This window comes from Protopterus annectens, chromosome 1.part1 (genome assembly GCF_019279795.1).
Source record: "Protopterus annectens isolate FY-2018-M chromosome 1.part1, PAN1.0, whole genome shotgun sequence".
In the NCBI taxonomy this organism is placed as follows: Eukaryota; Metazoa; Chordata; order Ceratodontiformes; family Protopteridae; genus Protopterus; species Protopterus annectens.
The window spans coordinates 537,494,850-537,513,682 of record NC_056726.1 but is presented as its reverse complement, the minus strand read 5'-3'; the positions used below and the strand labels follow the sequence as shown (position 1 = coordinate 537,513,682).

Here is an 18,833-nt window from a genome sequence, read left to right as displayed (position 1 = left end):
TACATATTTCCACACTGCTGAAATGATGCTGAATGCTTTTACATTTTGAACAAATGAAGATATGACATACTAAATTATACTCTTAGGTAATGCATTATAATGCAGCCCACGTGTTTCCTACTGCACAGTTAACTCTACTGACAAACAAACTGCAGGATTCAACAAACTTACGAGTTGAACTATAACAAAGCTATGCTTGAAAAAAAAAAACTAATCCTATGTTACTATGCCCACTGTAAGCTTTAAAACTTCCTGGACTCTCTAAAAAGATGCATTTATACATATTGCTCAAAAAATGATGGCATTTGTTCTACACAGTTTACAAAGGAATGTTCAGAGCAGCAGATTTTACTTGAAAACATGATGTACAAATTTTTGCTCATATTGTGTGGGTATTATGAACATATGTATGTAAAAATGGGGTCTACTCAAGACTGTCAACATGTCTAACCAAATAAATTAATCACTTAAATATAGACAGCAAAAGTATCCTGCACAGAAAATGATGATTACCCTCTTAACAGGCTTTTTCAGGAGGGAAAATGAAAGGAATGAAAAGACCATTTCTAAACCTACAGCCATGTAGCACTTCCTAAATCAAGTTTAAAATGACTAAAATGTGAGAGACAGAAAATAGTGTGTTGTCTCATATTCAGTTTCTTTAATTTGAAGAGTACATTCTACTTACTTTCCCCTGGTTCAAGCATCTTACTAGGCTCACAGGTCCTGACCATTAGCTTTGTCTCTGCTAGTTCATCAGTCATCTTACTTTCAGTAGGTTCGCCCATTTCTGTATTCTCCAGTGACTCACTGGTCTCCATATTTTCCTCTAGTTCAGATACCTCCACACTCCTATCTGCTGCAGTAACTTCTTTGTTCCCTGTTTCATATGTCTCCATGTTCTCCTCTGGTCCAGCTACCTCTGCTGGACATTTTGGACCTGACACAGCAGCAGTAGTAGAAGCAACAGCCGCAGCAGCTTTCCGTTTAGCCAAGGTTTCCTTCTGTTTGGCTTTTGTAGCTGCACTTCGTCTTCCTTAAAAATGGATGGAGAAGAAAATTTTAACCACTATAGCGAAAAACAGCAGTTTTTATAACATACAATGTTACTGATGTTACATACAAGTACATGTGTGCATAGAATAGCCCCTGTATTTTTTTTTTTTTATAATATCAACATTTCATGGACTTTCAGTACGTTACATTTTGTCTGTTCTTTCCAACAGATAGGGAACATCTCTTCTTAGAAAAATAAAGTGTAAATTATCTAAAATAGTAAATGTTAGTTTAGGAATAAAGAATGGATCCCTTTGGAGAATGGGAGCTATTTTGCTAATGGTGGGGGGCTAAAGTACTCAAAAACAAAATGCAAAAAAAGTAACTCAAATATAAACATTCTTCAACGAATATAAACATTCTTCAACATGGTCTGCACAGAAAATGGCAGATGGTTAATATGGGGCTTCTCATAGGAAGCCACTGTGAACAAAGATGCTACAGACACTGGGTCACTGATTTTGACAATGGTGGTATGGATAAAAATTAACTGAATTTAAAAGCATTAATCGTATTTGTGAAATGTGTCTGTATAAGAATAAGCAGAAAGAGTAGACTTTTGTTCACTTTCTTAAACTTGTGTGGAACAGAAAAACATTTAACTTACTGTGTCATTAATGTTTGACAGAGTGAGTCAGGGGGAAGAGGAAGAAAAAGATAACTGTGGGAAAAAAAATTCTGTTCTTAACAGTATTTCAATAAAACCTTTCACAATACAAATTGTATATTTTATAGTGAAGTATTTTTAGTTCTTGTATGTGATAAAGTAATTAAAGTAAACAGATGCATTTTTTTCTTCCTCTTTTCTTTTTTGGTATTAAGAAATGTAGGCATTACAGTGAAAAAAGAGAAGAAAATCTGGGCAAAAGCATGTTTACATTAATAGGCTACAATCTTGGGTTACTGAGGTGGGGAAAGGTGTAAAAGCACACAGATCTATATGTACACCTGAAATGTTTTCTCTTACTTTTGCATAGGTGAATGTCTGGATTAAGACATTTGGCTTAATCTAATAAAAAATGTTAAGTGGCAGCAAGTAAATATGAGAACACTGAATACAATGAAAAATTTTCCTTTAGTAATAAATGCTTCAGCTTGTCTTTCAGCTTGCAGACGAGGACTACACTTTTCTTTTTTTCTATTACACTTTCATGGACACATGCTAATAAAAGGGCAATAAAAGACAGAACACTGGTTTCTTCAAGGTTAAAAGTTAATGACTTCTAATAGCATGCAAATTATTTTCACATGGGGGGATAAAGATAAAAACAAAGATCAGATTCCAATTCGTAACTTGCATTTTAGCATGGGATAACTTGAGGTTAATTATGGTCTGTGCTAGCAGCTATTTGCCACAAATGTTCCTATTAGGAGGGTTAAACTTCATCATTCAAAGATGTACATATTTGCATGGTGTAAAAATCTAACAGGTTATGGGGTGTTCTGGGGATGTATTTGTCTTTTTGAGGGTTTTTATTAAAACAAAGTCTTGTAAAATATGACAAATTCCAATGTTGATAAGAAAAACTATATAAAAGATTAACATATCAAACATTAATGGGTGCATGTATCACAAAAGTTGGAAACAGGCATTTAAAAATGTTGCCATATAGATGGGAAAGTTGACTTCTCGCCATAATGGTGACACTTTCCATATTATCTTGGAATGTGAAAGGTCTTGTGGGTATAGATGAAAAGGAAATAATTATATTAAAAATGCAGAGTGCAAATAGCAATGCTACAGAATACATTTGGAAAGAAGTGAACATGTGAATTTGATAAAAAAAGGATTTCATGATGGATGTTCTGCAGAATATAAGGGACAAAGGAAAACAGGCATACTTATATTAATTGGTAGAGGAGCTCTAGTAGTGATAGAAGAGGAAAAAAAAGGTAATGGCAGATTTGCAGTGGTAAGGGGCTACTGGCAAGGGACGAGTATTACTCTGGCATGTATTTATATTCTACCTAAACTACTACTATGGAGCTTAAAAAATTGGAAGAAATAGCCAGCTTCCAGCTGGCAATATAAATTATTATAACTCACCCAACACACACAACCTTAAGCCAAGTGTCACCTACTACTAAATCTCCCTGACCAGTTTTAATCAATATTGTCTGTGTTGTGTAAACGTCATATAAATCATTACCAAAGTCACAGAAAATATCATGACCAGAACTTTTCACCAGAGACATGACGAATAAAACATTGCTTGTATCATTATTTAGGCACACCAGAGTTAAATGGATTCACTGTCCAACAAAGCTATTGCTATCCAAGTTTAAAAGCTCTTTGATTCCCCAGAATGCCCTAAGATTTCTGCAGACATTAATAAGAGGGACTGATGTGAGACTGAGCTGCACTGAAAGTAGAGACTGCTATATCAAGTGATAAGGGACCAGGAGGCAACAAAACACCATTTATGTGAGCTGCTTCATCTGAGGCTGCAAACTACAGAAAATATTGCATTCCCACAGGGGACTGTATAGCAATGAAGGCAAAATGGGTTTACAGTTGGATGAGACCTTAAGGACAGTTAAACATGGAGTTCTGACTGACACTCTTACTCTCTCGTATTAGATTCACTGACTTTAAGGACGTTACCTGCAATTACCAGTTATTATAGTAACTGTTGATTAAGCATTATGACTATGCTACACATACTTCTTTCTTCTCCTCTCATAAATATAAGGTCCAACAAAAATGCATGGGATATGGAAGGGATGTGAATTTTTCAGATAAATGCTTGTGTTTCAGTGTACGGCACTTTTCTGCCACTTTCTTTAGGCTACCATGGTACTAACAGAAAGCTGTTATTTACCCAACGTCAATGAGTAGGGATTCCTAAACATGAATACAGAAAGAAACAATGATTAGCTAGTTAGATAGCAATGCCACTCTTGGCTTCAGTTACTGAGAGATTAGGTCATGGTTTATTTATAAGACAACTGATACCCAAGTTAATTCCTGTACACAACAATTAAACTCCAACAATTCAAGCCCACAGGGGCTAGAAGAAATACCAGGAATATCGGATTAACCACAATACATTTCTTTTATTACAGACAGTAATTAAGAAGATATATATCTGATATCGGGGGCCAAACCTAAACGGCACCCACCTGAAAGGACATATGGTACAAAGGACAAACCTTGTGTAACCGTCAATACAATGCATAAAGGTACTGTACACCAACATTCCCATTTGGGAAATCTTGACAATATAGATAATTATAATGTCGAGAAGTTTATGCATATACCGTTTGATTTCGACATTAAAAACAGTGTAAAGAACAAATATAACGATGATGAAGAGCATTACAATTCTTTGAAACACATGATTTATGGTTTTGGGAACAAGTTGACCAAAATCAAAGCACTACAAGTTGATAATATGTATTTACGAAAGTGTATGAATAGTCATATAGTCCCAATGGGTCTCCGTTTTTTCAAGGAACCCATGGGAATTGAGATGAATGCTGACAATATAAAACAGTGTAATAGCATGTTTAATGACTTTGGTAAACAGTTCATGCAATTTGTTGTAAACAATAATGACTTGAAATTAAGTATACTATTAAGTGAAGTTGAAAGTATGGACAGTGCAATACGAAAAGATATGCTTTTCCCTCAATGGGAGAAACTTTATTATAAACAGTATGATTATGCTGAAAATTCTAGTAAGAAAATGTTTGAAAAAAAGTGTAAGAAATTACAGCGAGATGTGAAACAATATGAGCAAGGGATGGCATATAAATGGAATACTAAAAAAGTTAGAGAACGCAATAGGGAAAATGTAAATGATAGGAATCAAGATATGTACTATCAAAAATATGAGGATGCTTTTTTAGAGGAAGGAGAACGAAACAAATGGCAGACAGTAAATCGGAAGGGGAAAGGACAGTACAAGTGGAACAGTTACAGGAAAACACAATAGATTCCATACATCAAACATGTGATTCCCTTAGTACTGGAATAGAACCTTGCCTTGTTGGTACTGACAAGCAGGAAGGGGGGCCTTTCTCTTCTATTGCACCTAGCAGTGGGGAAGTCAAAATTTACAATTACAGCACATATGAAGTGAAACCAGAACTTGTATCCATATTTTCAAAAGGGATGAAATATATACCAGATAAATCTTTTGATCTAATAGATACACTGGTAGAAGTGAAATTATTCCTCAGAAAGTTAAATTTAGGGGTATTTTTTCATGACAAAACATCTCTTTTAACCAATACAGTGGACTTAAGAAAAAAGAGCTCTTTTACACCCCCCATGGTAAACACTTTAGAATCTTTTGAGAATGTGATTAACAAGGAAATATACAAGTTATATAACAAATATAAATATAACAAGAGTGACTATATATCATGTAAGCAAGTTCACTCAATAATTGATTCTATTTGTGTAGAAAATGTCAGGATTATGGCGGCAGACAAAGGGGGAGGAATTGTGCTGTATGATCAAGAAAAATATAGTAGTAAAATATTTGAACCATTAAATAATTCCCTGCAATATGAAGTATCATCTCTAAATCAGGTAAATATAGCACACAGCAGGATTGATTCCTACCTTGAAGAATATCTATTGGAAAATAGAATAGATGAAGAACTATACAAATATTTAAAGGTTGAATTTCCCACACTGGCAACCATTACAGGGATCCCAAAGGTACACAAAAATCCCATAGAACCACCCTTCAGACCTATAATATCAGGAAGTGCTAGTAAAGCATTCCCTTTTGGAAAAGTTGTGGACACTAGACTGAAACACATTTATAATACAGTTACACATATCATGAAGGATTCTTGGGAATTTTTGGGAATATTCAAGCAAGAATTATGGACCCCAGATATAATATTTGTTACAATAGATATAAAAGATCTCTTTTCATGTATCCCGAAGAATGAAGGAATAGACAGCTTCATCAACAGCTTACGTATGTATAGTGGTTTGGACCAAGAGGATATTTCTTTGCTTACATCCTTTATGGATATAGTACTTGATCACAACTACATCTTTTTCGAAGGAGAATACTACAGGCAAATCTCTGGAGTGGCAATGGGGGCAGCTTGTGCCCCCATGTATGCCAACTTGGTTCTCCTTGATTGGGAAATGCAATATATACTGAATTCTATGTGGATGAATTATATCAAAACATATGTCCGTTACTTGGACGATATCTTTTTATTGTGGGCAGGTAACATAGATGAATTAATTAAGTTCATTGAGTATATTAATGGAACGACAAGTTATCTTAAGTTCACATATCAGTATGATATTAGAGGGATCAACTATTTAGACGTGTATGTTTATAATGATGGGCATTCCTTCCAGTCCAAAATCTACAGGAAGGATACGTATAGTAATGGATATTTACATTTCGATAGTGCCCATTCATACAAGGTAAAATACAATATAGTCAAAGGCCAATGCATAAGGGCAGCAAGAATGACATCTGTTAGGGACAACATGATGAAAGAGTTGGCCTTCATAGGTATACTATTCAAGGAAAAAGGTTACCCAGAAAAAATGATAAATGATATAATTACCTATGTATCTAGTGAATGGGGAAAAAAATACCCATCACTATTGGGAATTGGTATACATAATAAGAATGAGAAAAATGCTAATATCAATAATTATAAGAAAGCATGTATTGTAAAATACGGGAAACATACTAATGAGGTAAAGGAAATTATTAGTAAAAACTGGAACATATTAACAAGTGATACTATGATAAAAGATAAAGTACCATCCAGGCCTCATTTCGTATATAAAACAAGGAACAGCTGAAAAAGAATTATAGAAATGAAACAAAATTATTATAAATGTCATAAAATACAAAAAATAGTTACAAAAAAATGTGGGTACTGCAATTTTTGCAGATACATATATGAAGGTATTACCATTATTTTAAAAAACAAAACCAAGACTAAGGTAATCTTTAAATATGGAAGTTGTCAAACCAAACATTTGATCTATTTAGCTATATGTGACACACGTCAAAGCTATTATGTAGGAAAGACAGATCGTTTTTTTAAAAATAGAATATATGACCATATCTATTGTATCAATACACAGGATACCAACAATGCATTGTCCCGTCATATATTAAATAGTCCAGGATGTGTAGGTTTTAAGTTTGCAATACTAGAGGTGATTGCACCAAATCCCAGGGGGGGAAACATCAAAGCCATTGTTAGTGAAAAAGAGATAAAATGGCAGTTACGACTCGATGCAGCCACGCATCCAGGACTAAATGAAGTTATCCCCACTAAACCATTAGTTAGGACATAATAGATGGTATATAACTTTTAGTTATGTACTCACCATAACTTCAGATGTTTGGGATCCATCTCGCCTACATTCTGCACTGATGGGTTCGGAGCCGATCCCTCGGCTCCGACTCGGCACGCTTATGCTATAGAGCGAGGCCTCTTATTGGCTGAGCTATCTTTATCCCAGGATGCACCACCACTAATCCCCCAGATCTTGTTTGTCCGCATTCATGCACACATGCACAACTAGATTATATAACATTGTTAAATGTTTCAAGATGAAACAACAGGATTCGGACCTTCTGATATCCTCTGATCTCCAAGGAAGGGGGAAGGAGGGTGGGTTATTAGGAATGTAGGCGAGATGGATCCCAAACATCTGAAGTTATGGTGAGTACATAACTAAAAGATGTTATGTGATCCTATCTCGCCTACATTCTGCACTGATGGGACAGCGTCCCTAGCACCTAAATCCCGGGTGGCTCATTGGAAAACACTCCTGAGCACTGTGGAACCAAATGAAGCTCGTCCTCTAGATGCCACATCTAATTTGTAGTGGGAAATGAAGGTGTGCGGGGAAGACCATGTAGCCGCAGCACAAATGTCACTAATAGCAAGCTTAGAATGAAATGCTATCGAAGTAGCCATAGCCCTTGTAGAATGAGCCTTGACAGAGGTGGTAAGCTCTTTGTTAGAATAAAAATAAGCTTGAGTAATACAGTCCCTGATCCATTTGGCAATCGTGACCTTTGTGACAGCTTTGCCCAATTTGTTATCTGCAAAGGATACAAACAACTGATCTGTTTTCCTTGTTTGTTTGGTCCTGTCTAAATAAAAACGTAACTGTCTGTGGACATCAAGTGTGTGGAATATGAACTCCGCTTTGTGGGAAAAAACTGGAAGCTCTAACAATTGTTGTAAGCAGAAACTAGAACAAATTTTTGGGACAAAGGAAGGATTTGGCCTGAGGGATACTCTGTCTTTGTGAAAAACCAAGTACGGGGGTTTTACAGACAAAGCTTGAAGCTCTGATACTCTTCTGGCAGAAGTAATCGCCACCAGAAAGGCTGTCTTCCATGATAAGAACTTTACATCACATGTAGCTGCCGGTTCAAAGGGGTAAGAAGTCAAGGCGCGTAACACTATCGAGATCCCATGGAGGTGCAGGATGAGAAATCGGAGGTCTTAATAGAGCAGCACCTTTCAAGAAGGTTTTACACAATCTGTTGCTCATTAAAGGTGGGTCTATGGATTCATGAAAATTAGAGATTGCTGCCAATTGTACCTTGATGGTAGAAACTGAAGAGCCTTGATTGAAAAGAGAAGTCAAAAATTTTAGTACCTCTGCTACGGGAATAGAAATGGGGTCCAGGCCCTGGAGTTGAGCCCAAATAGCAAATCTTTTCCATTTGCTAGAATACAGTTTCTTTGTAGCCGACTTATGGGCTGAAGATAATATGTGTACAACCATCTGGATCCAATGTATGACTCCTGACTATCGTCGGAAGAAGAGGAGCCAAGCAGTCAATTTTAAGGTGTGTAGGGACTGGTGGAATAGTCCCGACTGGTGAACAAGTAGGTCTGGGATCTGATCCAGGAACCATGGACCTTCCAGAGCATGTCTCCGAAGATAGGGGAACCACACTTGACGAGGCCAGTAAGGAGCAATTAAGATCATTTTGCTCCCCAAGAGAGATGCCTTTTGAATCACCCTGGGAAGGAGAGGAACTGGAGGGAAGGCATAAAGCAAGCCGGTGGGCCAAGGATGGACTAATGCGTCCATGGGGCTCTTCCCGAGCCGGGTTAGGGAGAAGAACTCTTTGCACTTCGCATTCAGAAGAGTCGAAGAGATCGCAACACGGAACTCCCCATTTGCTGAAAATCTGACTTGCCACTGTTATATTCAGTGACCATTCGTGAGGAGAGAGGATGGTTCTGCTCAATCTGTCGGCTATCACATTGGACTTGCCCGGTATGTGAGTAGCCACTAGGAAGCGTTTGGTCGAGACTGCCCATTCCCAAACTCTCATGGCTTCTCTGCAAAGAGGATAGGATCTGGTCCCTCCCTGTTTGTTCAGGTACCAGACAACTGACATGTTGTCTGAGTGAACAGCAATTACGCCCTGAGGGAGATAATCGTGAAGGGCTTGAAGGGACAGAAGCACTGCCCTCATTTCTAAGACGTTGATATGAAGCAAAGTCTCTTCCGAGTGCCATTTGCCTTGGACGGACCTGCCCAGGGAATGCCCCCCCCCCCCCCCGTCTGGGAGGCGTCCGTGGTCAAAATGGCCACCGGAGGGGGTAGAACAAAGGGTCGTCCCTGATCCAAATTGGAGGGCACTAGCCACCAGCGAAGGTCCCGTTTGCAAGATTCCGTGATCCATATGAGGTGACTGAGAGGGAGTTCCTGGAAGGACCACTGAGCTGAAAGAAGCCACTGAAGAATTCTCATGTGTAACCTTGCCAGGGGAACTAGAAGAACCATGGCGGACATGGATCCTAATAGCTGCAGGACCATTCTGGCTGGGGCTTTGGATCTGGGAAGTAAGGCTCGAACTTGAGCCTGTATGGTTAGTATCCTGTCTGTAGGTAGATAGACCCGCATTTGGTTTGAGTCTATCTCTACCCCTATGAATCTTATGCGTTGAGATGGCAGCAACACAGACTTTAGCCAATTGAAGGTGATTCCAAGGGAATTGCCCAGTGATATAGTGGCTTGTAGGCTCCGCAATAGTAGATGCTTGGAGGTGGCAGTTCGGAGCCAGTCGTCTAGATACGGAAACACCTGGAATCCTAGACTTCTCAGGTGAGCAGTCACGACCGCCAAACATTTGGTGAACACCCTGGGGCTGTGGTGAGACCAAAGGGCAGCACGGAACTGAAAATGACTGCCTCCTAGGCTGAAGCGCAGATGTCTCCTGGACGCTTGATGTATCATGATATGGTAATAAGCGTCCTTGAGATCTATGGAGCACATCCAAACACCCTTCTCCAGCAATGGGAGAATGGTTTGTAGGGTGACCATTCGGAACTTGGACTTTCTGACTGAACGGTTTAGGATGCTGAGGTCCAAGATGGGCCTCAAGTCCCCGGTCTTTTTTGGCACCAAAAAGAATCTTGAGTAAGTCCCTAATCCGATCTGGTCTGCGGGACCGGTTGGATGACTCCTTTTTGCAGCAGCTTTGAAACTTCTGAGGCTGCGATATCCCGTTGACTGGGAGGCGGGTCCGGGATTTTTCTGGGCTGAGGGGGGGGGGTGAGAGAATGGGATGGAGTAACCTCCGGCTATAATCCGAAGCACCCATCGGTCCTGAGTGATACCTTCCCAGGCCTTTAGGTGCTTCGAGAAAAGACCCCGACTGGCTCCGGAGCTGCACAGCCGGGCAATCCCTCAGGGACTATGGAAGGCTGAAGAGCCATGAAAGGACTCGCGGTCTCCAGTGTTGCGAGGGCCTCTGCCGCCTCTGGGACGGCGTCTTCCGGAAGAATTTCCCCCTCCTCTGCCTCTGGAAGGGGAATCCTCCTGCTGAGAGGGGTAAGGCTTCTGAGATCTACGGAACCACATTTTCCCTCCTCTTTTAGCCTTGGGATAAGGCCGAAAGGGAGTGGAAAATCGTGCCCCTACGGCAGTCAGAGTCTTACCCTCTTGTTCACAGCGGGTTAGTGTGTCCTTTACCTTGGGTCCAAACAGGGAGGACCCATCGAAGGGGGCGTCGGCAAAGGAAGACTTAAAGGCCTCCGCGAAATGATACAGGCGGAGCCAGGCTTGTCTCCGTAGAGCAATGCCTGTACCCGCCGCTCTACTCGCCCCTTCGGCCGCATAAGAAATGAGCCTCATGGACGAGTTCGAAATGGACGACATTGTAGCCAGCTGAGAGCCAACCGTCTGGACCAGCTCCTCAGGCAGGTTACCCAAGAGGGTATCGGATAGCTCCTTAATCAGATCCCTCTGAAATCTGGTAAAGTGTGTAAGGTAGTTCAAGGACCTCAGTGTAAAGGCCGCTGAACTGAGGGTGCGCTTTCCGTACCGATCCATGCTCCTAGACTCCTTGTTAGGAGGATGGACGGACGTCGAAGCCTCTGCTACATCTTGCTGGGTAGCAGATGCCACCACCAAGGCATCTACAGCCACACCTTTTGTTAGGAACTCTTTTTCAGGGGGAGCCGAAAGGAACTTATTTGGACGAGCAGGCACCGGTTCCACAGAGTCTGGGTGTTCCCACGCCCTTCGACAGATCAAATCCAAGAGCTCATCGAAGGGCGGAGACACCCAGGAGGCGGAGGGCTGAGCTCCGAAGGCCTTCAGGAACACCGACTCATCAGCAGAGGGAGATTTGGACTGCCAGCCGCCTCGTTGTTTTAGGGCTTCAAGGATGTCTGCAAAGGAGACATCATCCGAGGACGACTTAGGGGACCCCTCTGCATCATCAAGATCAGTGTCGGATGTTAGAGACTCATCAGGGGAGTCAACGTGCTTCCTCTTGCACGATCTTTTCCTGGGGGGTTCTTCCGAAGAGGCTTCAGAAGGACCTCCAGGAGGGGGAGAAACCCCAGCGGGGGTAACCTGAGGCCCTGGGGCTCCGCTGTCTAAGGACAGGGGGACTGCCAACGACCCAGTTTCCGTATGCAGGGAAGGAGCTGGGGAAACCGTGGAGGTAGCCAAGGAAAATTTGGCTAATGCACTCCTCATAGCCCTGAAGGCGGGACCACCAGAATCCTGGGAGGGTCCCACCTCCGTGGCCACGACAGTGGACGGCACTCCCGCTGCCGACGCACCAAGAGGGAGACTTGGGACCGAAAGCATCAATCCCGAAGCCTCCCCCCCCCCAGGGCCGAAGGAAGAAGTCCGTGTACTGAACTCCGACCCAAGAGCCGGAGTTGGAGCAAGGGTCGGGCCCGACCCTAACACCTCCATAGGTTCCACCAGCACCGGCTCCAATGGTGCCGAAGCTGTTGGAGGAGGAACCACAGTAGGGGAGTGGACCATCGGCTCCGAAGCCGAATGGGCTGGAGCCGAAACTAGCTTTTGGAACACCGGAGACTGGAAGAGTCGAAGGAGCACCCTGTCGATGTCCGAATCAGACATCCTGGATGATCTAGAGGATACCGATCGGGCCCGAACCGATTTCTCCATCGGCTCCGAAGGGCTCTGGGACCGGCTCCAAAAGGACTCAACTATCGGCTCCGAGGAAGATCTCAAGGAAATTTCCCTCGGTGCCGATAAGGACTTCGGCTCCGAGGGGGAAGAGTCTGAGCCGGTAACCCTTATCGGTTCCAATATCAGTGGAGCCGATGAGGGTGACCCGCCCCTCGATGCCCCAGACCTCGGCTCCGAAACCAGAGGAGTCGAGGCTGGAGGCACCAAGGCAGACCGTTCCGACCTCGGCTCCGAGGTCCGTGGAGCCGATGGAGAAGTCTGCTTAGATTTTTTTGCGGTCGGTTCCGACTGACTGGTCGGAGCCAACGCTTTCTTCTTTTTAGAAGGAGACGGAGAGGAAGATAAAGCCTCCTCGAAGGAAGGCTTGATTAATCCCTTGAGGATTCATTTGTTCTTCCTCTCCTGGAGGACTCTTGATGAGAAAGCGTGGCACACACTACACGATTCTTGCAGGTGCTTGGCACCTAAGCAATAGACGCACGAGGAGTGGTCGTCCGTTATGGACATTTAAAAACCACACCTCGTGCACTTCTTAAACCCAGAGGGTTTGTGTTCTTTAGACATAACTGTTTTACCACAGAACCTATCTAAGTGAAAAATACTAAACTTAGTCAAAGGTAAAGTTAAATTCAACAAATTTAACAAATATATATTTTTTTTTTTTTTTTTTTTAAACACTAAACAGTTAAACAGACAGAGAAAGCGAGAAAGAGAGTCAAGACCCTCTAACTTAAACGGGTACTTGACCCAAGAAAGAGACACTAGTAGCAAAGCAACAGGGGAAGGCCCCTCTAACTAAAACGGGAAACCTTCCCTGACTAAAAAAATCACGAATTTCTCAACAGAAATTAACCAATCACACTTATATAACACTAGCTGTTAAAACAGCTTTTGGGTTCAAAGTAAGGAAATTTGTGACAGGAAAAAGCCTAAATAAATAGTACTTAGCCCAGCCAAGTTGAGACCACGTCTAAGCTTGTTAGCGGCAAACGAGATCTGGGGGATTAGTGGTGGTGCATCCTGGGATAAAGATAGCTCAGCCAATAAGAGGCCTCGCTCTATAGCATAAGCGTGCCGAGTCGGAGCCGAGGGATTGGCTCTGAACCCATCAGTGCAGAATGTAGGCGAGATAGGATCACATAACATCTTATATTCAGATATACACTTTGGATTAAATATCATTAGATATAGTTTATATCTTACTAGTTTATGTGTTTTCAGATTTGCACAAGATTACATATTAATTTATAATATTATTATGCTGCTTCTATCAAAATAGAGGTTGCAACGACAGTGTGATTAAGTGCATTCAGTACTGTATTTTATGTACTTGAAATGTGAAAATGGTTGTTTATAAATTTTATGTGATATAAACAGTATGTTTTATAATATATAATTGTTTATGGATAGTAATAGGTTTAGAACTATATTTTAAACATGTAAATAGATAGAATTAGATGTACACAATTAACAGAATATCAAGCGATGGACATATATCGCATTTACCTTTAATAGTTATGTACATTTTTAGTAATGACAGTATTTACTTAAATGGTTGTACATATAATAATTCTTGTATGAGATTTTTTAGCAGGAAAAATTCACTTCTACCTTTTTAAATTTTAATAGAGATGAACAACACTTAATTGATTAATTGATGAAAAAGGGCGGAATTAAGTATTTAAGTGTGAGTGATTCTGTATACTTTGTTCTGAGGAAATCTAGTTATCTAGATGAAAGCGCTAAACCAAGTATCATCTCCGTTGTAACTGTGTGTAATAAAAGAAACGTATTGTGGTTAATCCGATATTCCTGGTATTTCATCTAGCCCCTATGGGCTTGAATTGTTGGAGTTTTATTTATAAGACAGCCATGGCTGTGTAAAGTACAGTTGTGTACACTTACCATAAATGTAGATGTTCGAGTGTATTCACTGTTGCAGTCATTACATTTGGGTAATCTGCTGGCAGGTTGCCCTCAATCGGCCTGAATATCGAAGTCTTGGGTCCTGCATCGGTTGATGTCTCCTCTTCCATGATGTCAGGTCATCAGAGATATAAAACATGCAGCCGACGCCATTGTATTCAGTTTTTCTTGCCCCAGATGTCAGGTGCCCCCCAAATGGGGAGCAAAAATATATAAATATATAAAAATAAACAGCACTAAATGTAAATGCAGTTTTAGCAACATAAACTTAACCTTCATCTAAAAGCAAATACACCACAAAGGTTGTAGAATATAGTGAAGGAAAGAGTAGTTATAGAAAACGGGGAATGGTGGGTGGGTAAGCCGGACTGCAACAGTGAATACACTCTAACATCTACATTTATGGTAAGTGTACACAACTGTACTAGGTTCTTCGTGTTTCACTGTTTGCAGTCATTACATTTGGGTAGAATCCCAAAGCTATGGATGGGAGGATAGAACTAAATAGCATTAGGAGCAGCTATGAGGCCCTGCAGAACTGCACTGGCAAAGACTAACCTGGATTTGGAAAAGAGAGGTAAATGATAATGCTTTGTGAAAGTATGAACAGAGCTCCAAGTAGCAGCTTCTACAATGTCTTTGGTTGGAACTTCTCTGAGAAAGGCTGCTGAGGTAGAGGCAGACCTGGTGGAATGTGACCTGATTCCCTTGGGTATAGGTTTACCATGGTGCAAGTAGCAGAAATTAATGCAGTGGCTTATCCACTTAAAAATAGTCTGCTTTGATATAGACTTCCCCTCTGATCCTGAAACAAATGCCACCAGTAGTTGCTCAGACTTTTGTAGAGATTTGGTCCTGTTTAAGTAGAATCTTAGTTGTCTGTGTATGTCCAATGAATGCAGAATCCGCTCCCCCTTGTTCTGCGGATTTGGGTAAAATGTTGGCAGGTGAATTGTTTGGTTAAGAGCCACACTGGATACCACCTTAGGCATAAAGGAAGGACTGGTTCTGAGGGACACCCTGTCCGGGTAAAATGCAATAAAAGGCTCCACAGCCTTGAGAGCCTGTAGCTCCGAAACCCTTCTTGCTGAAGTTATTGCCAAGAGGAAAGCTGTTTTCCAAGATAAATATTTTAAATCCGCAGTAGCTGCTGGTTCAAAAGGAGGTAGGGTGAGTTTTTCCAGCACAAAGTTGAGGTCTCATGCAGGAGTTGGTGATCTTCTGGGAGGCCTTAAATTTTTGCCCCCCCCCCCTAAGATACTGTCCTAGCAGAGGATGAGAAAATAGGGGAGGCTCTGTGTCGTAATGAGCAGAGATGGCAGCGGCATGGATTTTTATTGAAGAAAAGGATAGGCCCTTGTTAAGCATCTCAGTCAAGTATTGTAAAATCTGAGGGATATTTGGTTTTGCTGTGTCTGTTCCTTGCGCTTTGTTCCAAGCACAGATCTCTTCCATTTATCAGCATAAGATTTTCTAGTACTAGGCCTTCTGGCTTCCAAAATGACATCCATCACAGATTTACTGAGAGGTGGTGTTTGAATAATTAAATGATCAGCCATGCTACAAGGTTTAGAGTTTGGAGCGGAGTGTGCAGAATTTGATTGTTCTGCTGAGAAAGTAAATGAGGTATGTGAGGCAAGTACCAAGGAGGCAGTTGAGACATATTCCTTAGAATTGGGTACCAGTGCTGGCGAGGCCAGCCTGGAGTGATCAGGATAATTTTTGGTTTTTCCTGTCTGGCTTTTAGTAAGACCTTGGAGAGAAGAGGCAGAGGGGGAAAGGCATAGACTGATAGGTTTGTCCAACTGAAGGATAGGGCCATCCACTTTCCATGCTTGTCTGTGATGAGTCCTTGTGCAGAATTTGTCCAGTGGATAATTTTGGGGGGAAGCAAATAGATCTATGTCTGGGCTCCCCCATTTCTGTGTCACCATGCGGAAGATTTGGGGGTCCAGTTTCCACTCGTGCGGGTCCATAAGATTTCTGCTTAGGTCATCTGCCACAGTGTTTTGTCTTCCTGGCAGGAATTGAGCTTGAAGATGTACTTGGTAAGTCAAAGCTGTGTTCCACAATGCCATGGCTTGTTTGCAAAGGGGGTAGGAATGTCTACCCCCGCGGCTTATGTACCACATAACCGTGGTATTGTCCATCTTTATCAGTAGTTGTCCTGGATGAAGTAAGTCCTTGAAGACTGTCAGAGCATTCTGAACAGCTAGCATCTCTTTCTGGTTGATATGCAGATGCATCTGTTTTGGCTTCCATATGCCCTAAATGCATCTACCTGCCAGGTGGGCCCCCCAAGCATAGTCTGATGCGTCTGTAGTTAGGGTTTGGGTGGCAGGGGGTAGAGTGAATGAAAGTCCCTTGTTTTGGTGACATGTCTCTGCCCACCAAAGAAACTCCTGTTGTAGGCAGGGAATGAGAGGAATCATTGTTTCCAGACTGTGACAATGTTGACTCCATAAACTTTTTAGGTACCATTGAAATTTCCTCATATGCAGTCTTGCATATGGAATTAGTAGAATGCAGGATGCCATGAACCCCAAAGCTTGCAAAATTTGTCTTGCAGATAACTGGGTTTTTGTTGCCATCTGAAGTATGTTGTCAGTTGCCTTTGTCTGGCGTAAGGTAAACCATCTGGGCAGCTGTATTCAAGCTTGCACCCAGGAATGTAATTATTTGAGAGGGTACCAGTTGGGATTTCTTTTCTTTTATTGTGTACCCTAGGCATGTCAGAAGCCTTTTTACAAACGACAGATGTAAAGAAGAATGTCCTTGTTCTCTGCTTGAATTGAGACAGTCGTCCAGGTAAGGATAAATCTGTATGCTTCTTTGTCTGCAAAATGCAATTACTGGTGCCAGGCACTTTGTAAAGACCCTGGGCGTAGTAGATAAGCCAAAGGGCAGTGCAGAGAATTGGTAATGCAAAAAACCTGCCTTGAAGCGGAGGTATCTTCTGCACAATTCCTTTATTGGGATATGCAGGTATGCCTCTTTTAAGTCTAGAGTCACTAATCAAGTGTTCCTGCCCAGCATAGGCAGTAGCCGTTGCAAAGTCAGCACTTTGAATTTTGGAATGTCCAGGTACGTGTTCAAAATCGATAAGTCCAATACTGGACGCCAGGCATTGTGTTTTCTGGGTACCAGGAAAAGTCTTGAATAAAAACCTTGTCCTTTTTCCTGTTCTGGTACTGGTTGAATAGCCCCCATCTCCATGAGGGATGTAACTTGTTTCTGAGCCTCTGCCCATTGATTTTGTGGCAGATCTGACCAACCGTCTGGAATTGGCAAAGTATGGAAATGAAATTTGTACCCCTGTAATACTATGTTTAATACCCATTTGCCCTGGGTAATTAGCTGCCAATTTTGAGCATGAAGTGCTAATTTCCCCCCAAGGGGGCTGCCAAAAGATAAGTGCTTGGTGAAGGTATAGGAAAGTCATTAAGACTGCTTACTCTGGGGTTGTGCTTTGTTTCCTCCAGATTTGGAGGTGGCGGCACCCCACTGCTTTGACCTGCAAGAACCCTGTGATTGGTATCTAGAGCCTTTTGAGTGCCTGGATTTGCCTTGAGAGGCTCTGTTGGACACAGGAAAGGACCAATTTTTAGTAGGCCAGTGCCTACTGAACCTGGGTGGCTGCACTTGTAAGAAATCTTTTACAGTTTGCATAGATTTAGCTTTGTCTTCCATTTTCTTTAAAACTTCTTCTGCCTTATTACCAAACAGAGTATCATGCTGCAAAGGGGCATCCAACAATTTAGCTTTAACATGATCAGGCAGATTTTGCTCCTTGAGCCAGGCATGCCTTCTAATCACAGATCCAGTAACTGCGGCCATGCAAGAGGCCTTCAAGGAATCAAAACCACATTGCAAAGTATGCTTTCCAACCTGTTCTGTTGCATGCAATAATTCCTGTAATTCTTTATTTTCCACACAATCAGAAATCAACATAATTTTCTGTTTCAATAAGCCCATAACATACTGTTGATATTTAAGCATATGATAGTAGCAGTTTAAGGCCCTAATTGCCAAGGTTGCAGACGTATAAACCTTCTTCCCCCATCTATCCAGCACCCTGGAATCTCTATCAGAAGGGTAGGATTTTTGGTTGTAGAGGCCTTTACACCTTTGAGACCCTGTGAGATGGTCTCTGGATCAGCAGCAGGATTTTTGAATAGAAATTTGTGGGAGTCAGGAACCCTGTAATATCTGTCTGGCTTACTAGAAGCCGGAGGTAGGGAATCAGGAGCCATGCTTGATTCCGAAAACACATCAACAATGTCGAATACAGGAGGTATTACCAAAGGCCTATGCTGAGGAAGAAGAAGGAAATCCCTAAGCCTCTTTTTTGATTCAGAGAAATCCTGACTCTTCCAATGAAAATATTCCCTTAAAGTATGCAAGGTTTCTC

General features: G+C 41.6%; 1 protein-coding gene across 1 annotated transcript in view; it reads right to left on the bottom strand.

Moving 5' to 3' along the window:
* L3MBTL2 (L3MBTL histone methyl-lysine binding protein 2) overlaps nucleotides 1-18,833 on the bottom strand; it is a 1,942,600-nt gene that overhangs the window by 61,240 nt on the left and 1,862,527 nt on the right. Inside the window, exon 17 of the mRNA XM_044087125.1 lies at nucleotides 689-1,036. Coding sequence (XP_043943060.1) covers nucleotides 689-1,036 — 348 coding nt within the window. The remainder of the gene's footprint in view (nucleotides 1-688; nucleotides 1,037-18,833) is intronic.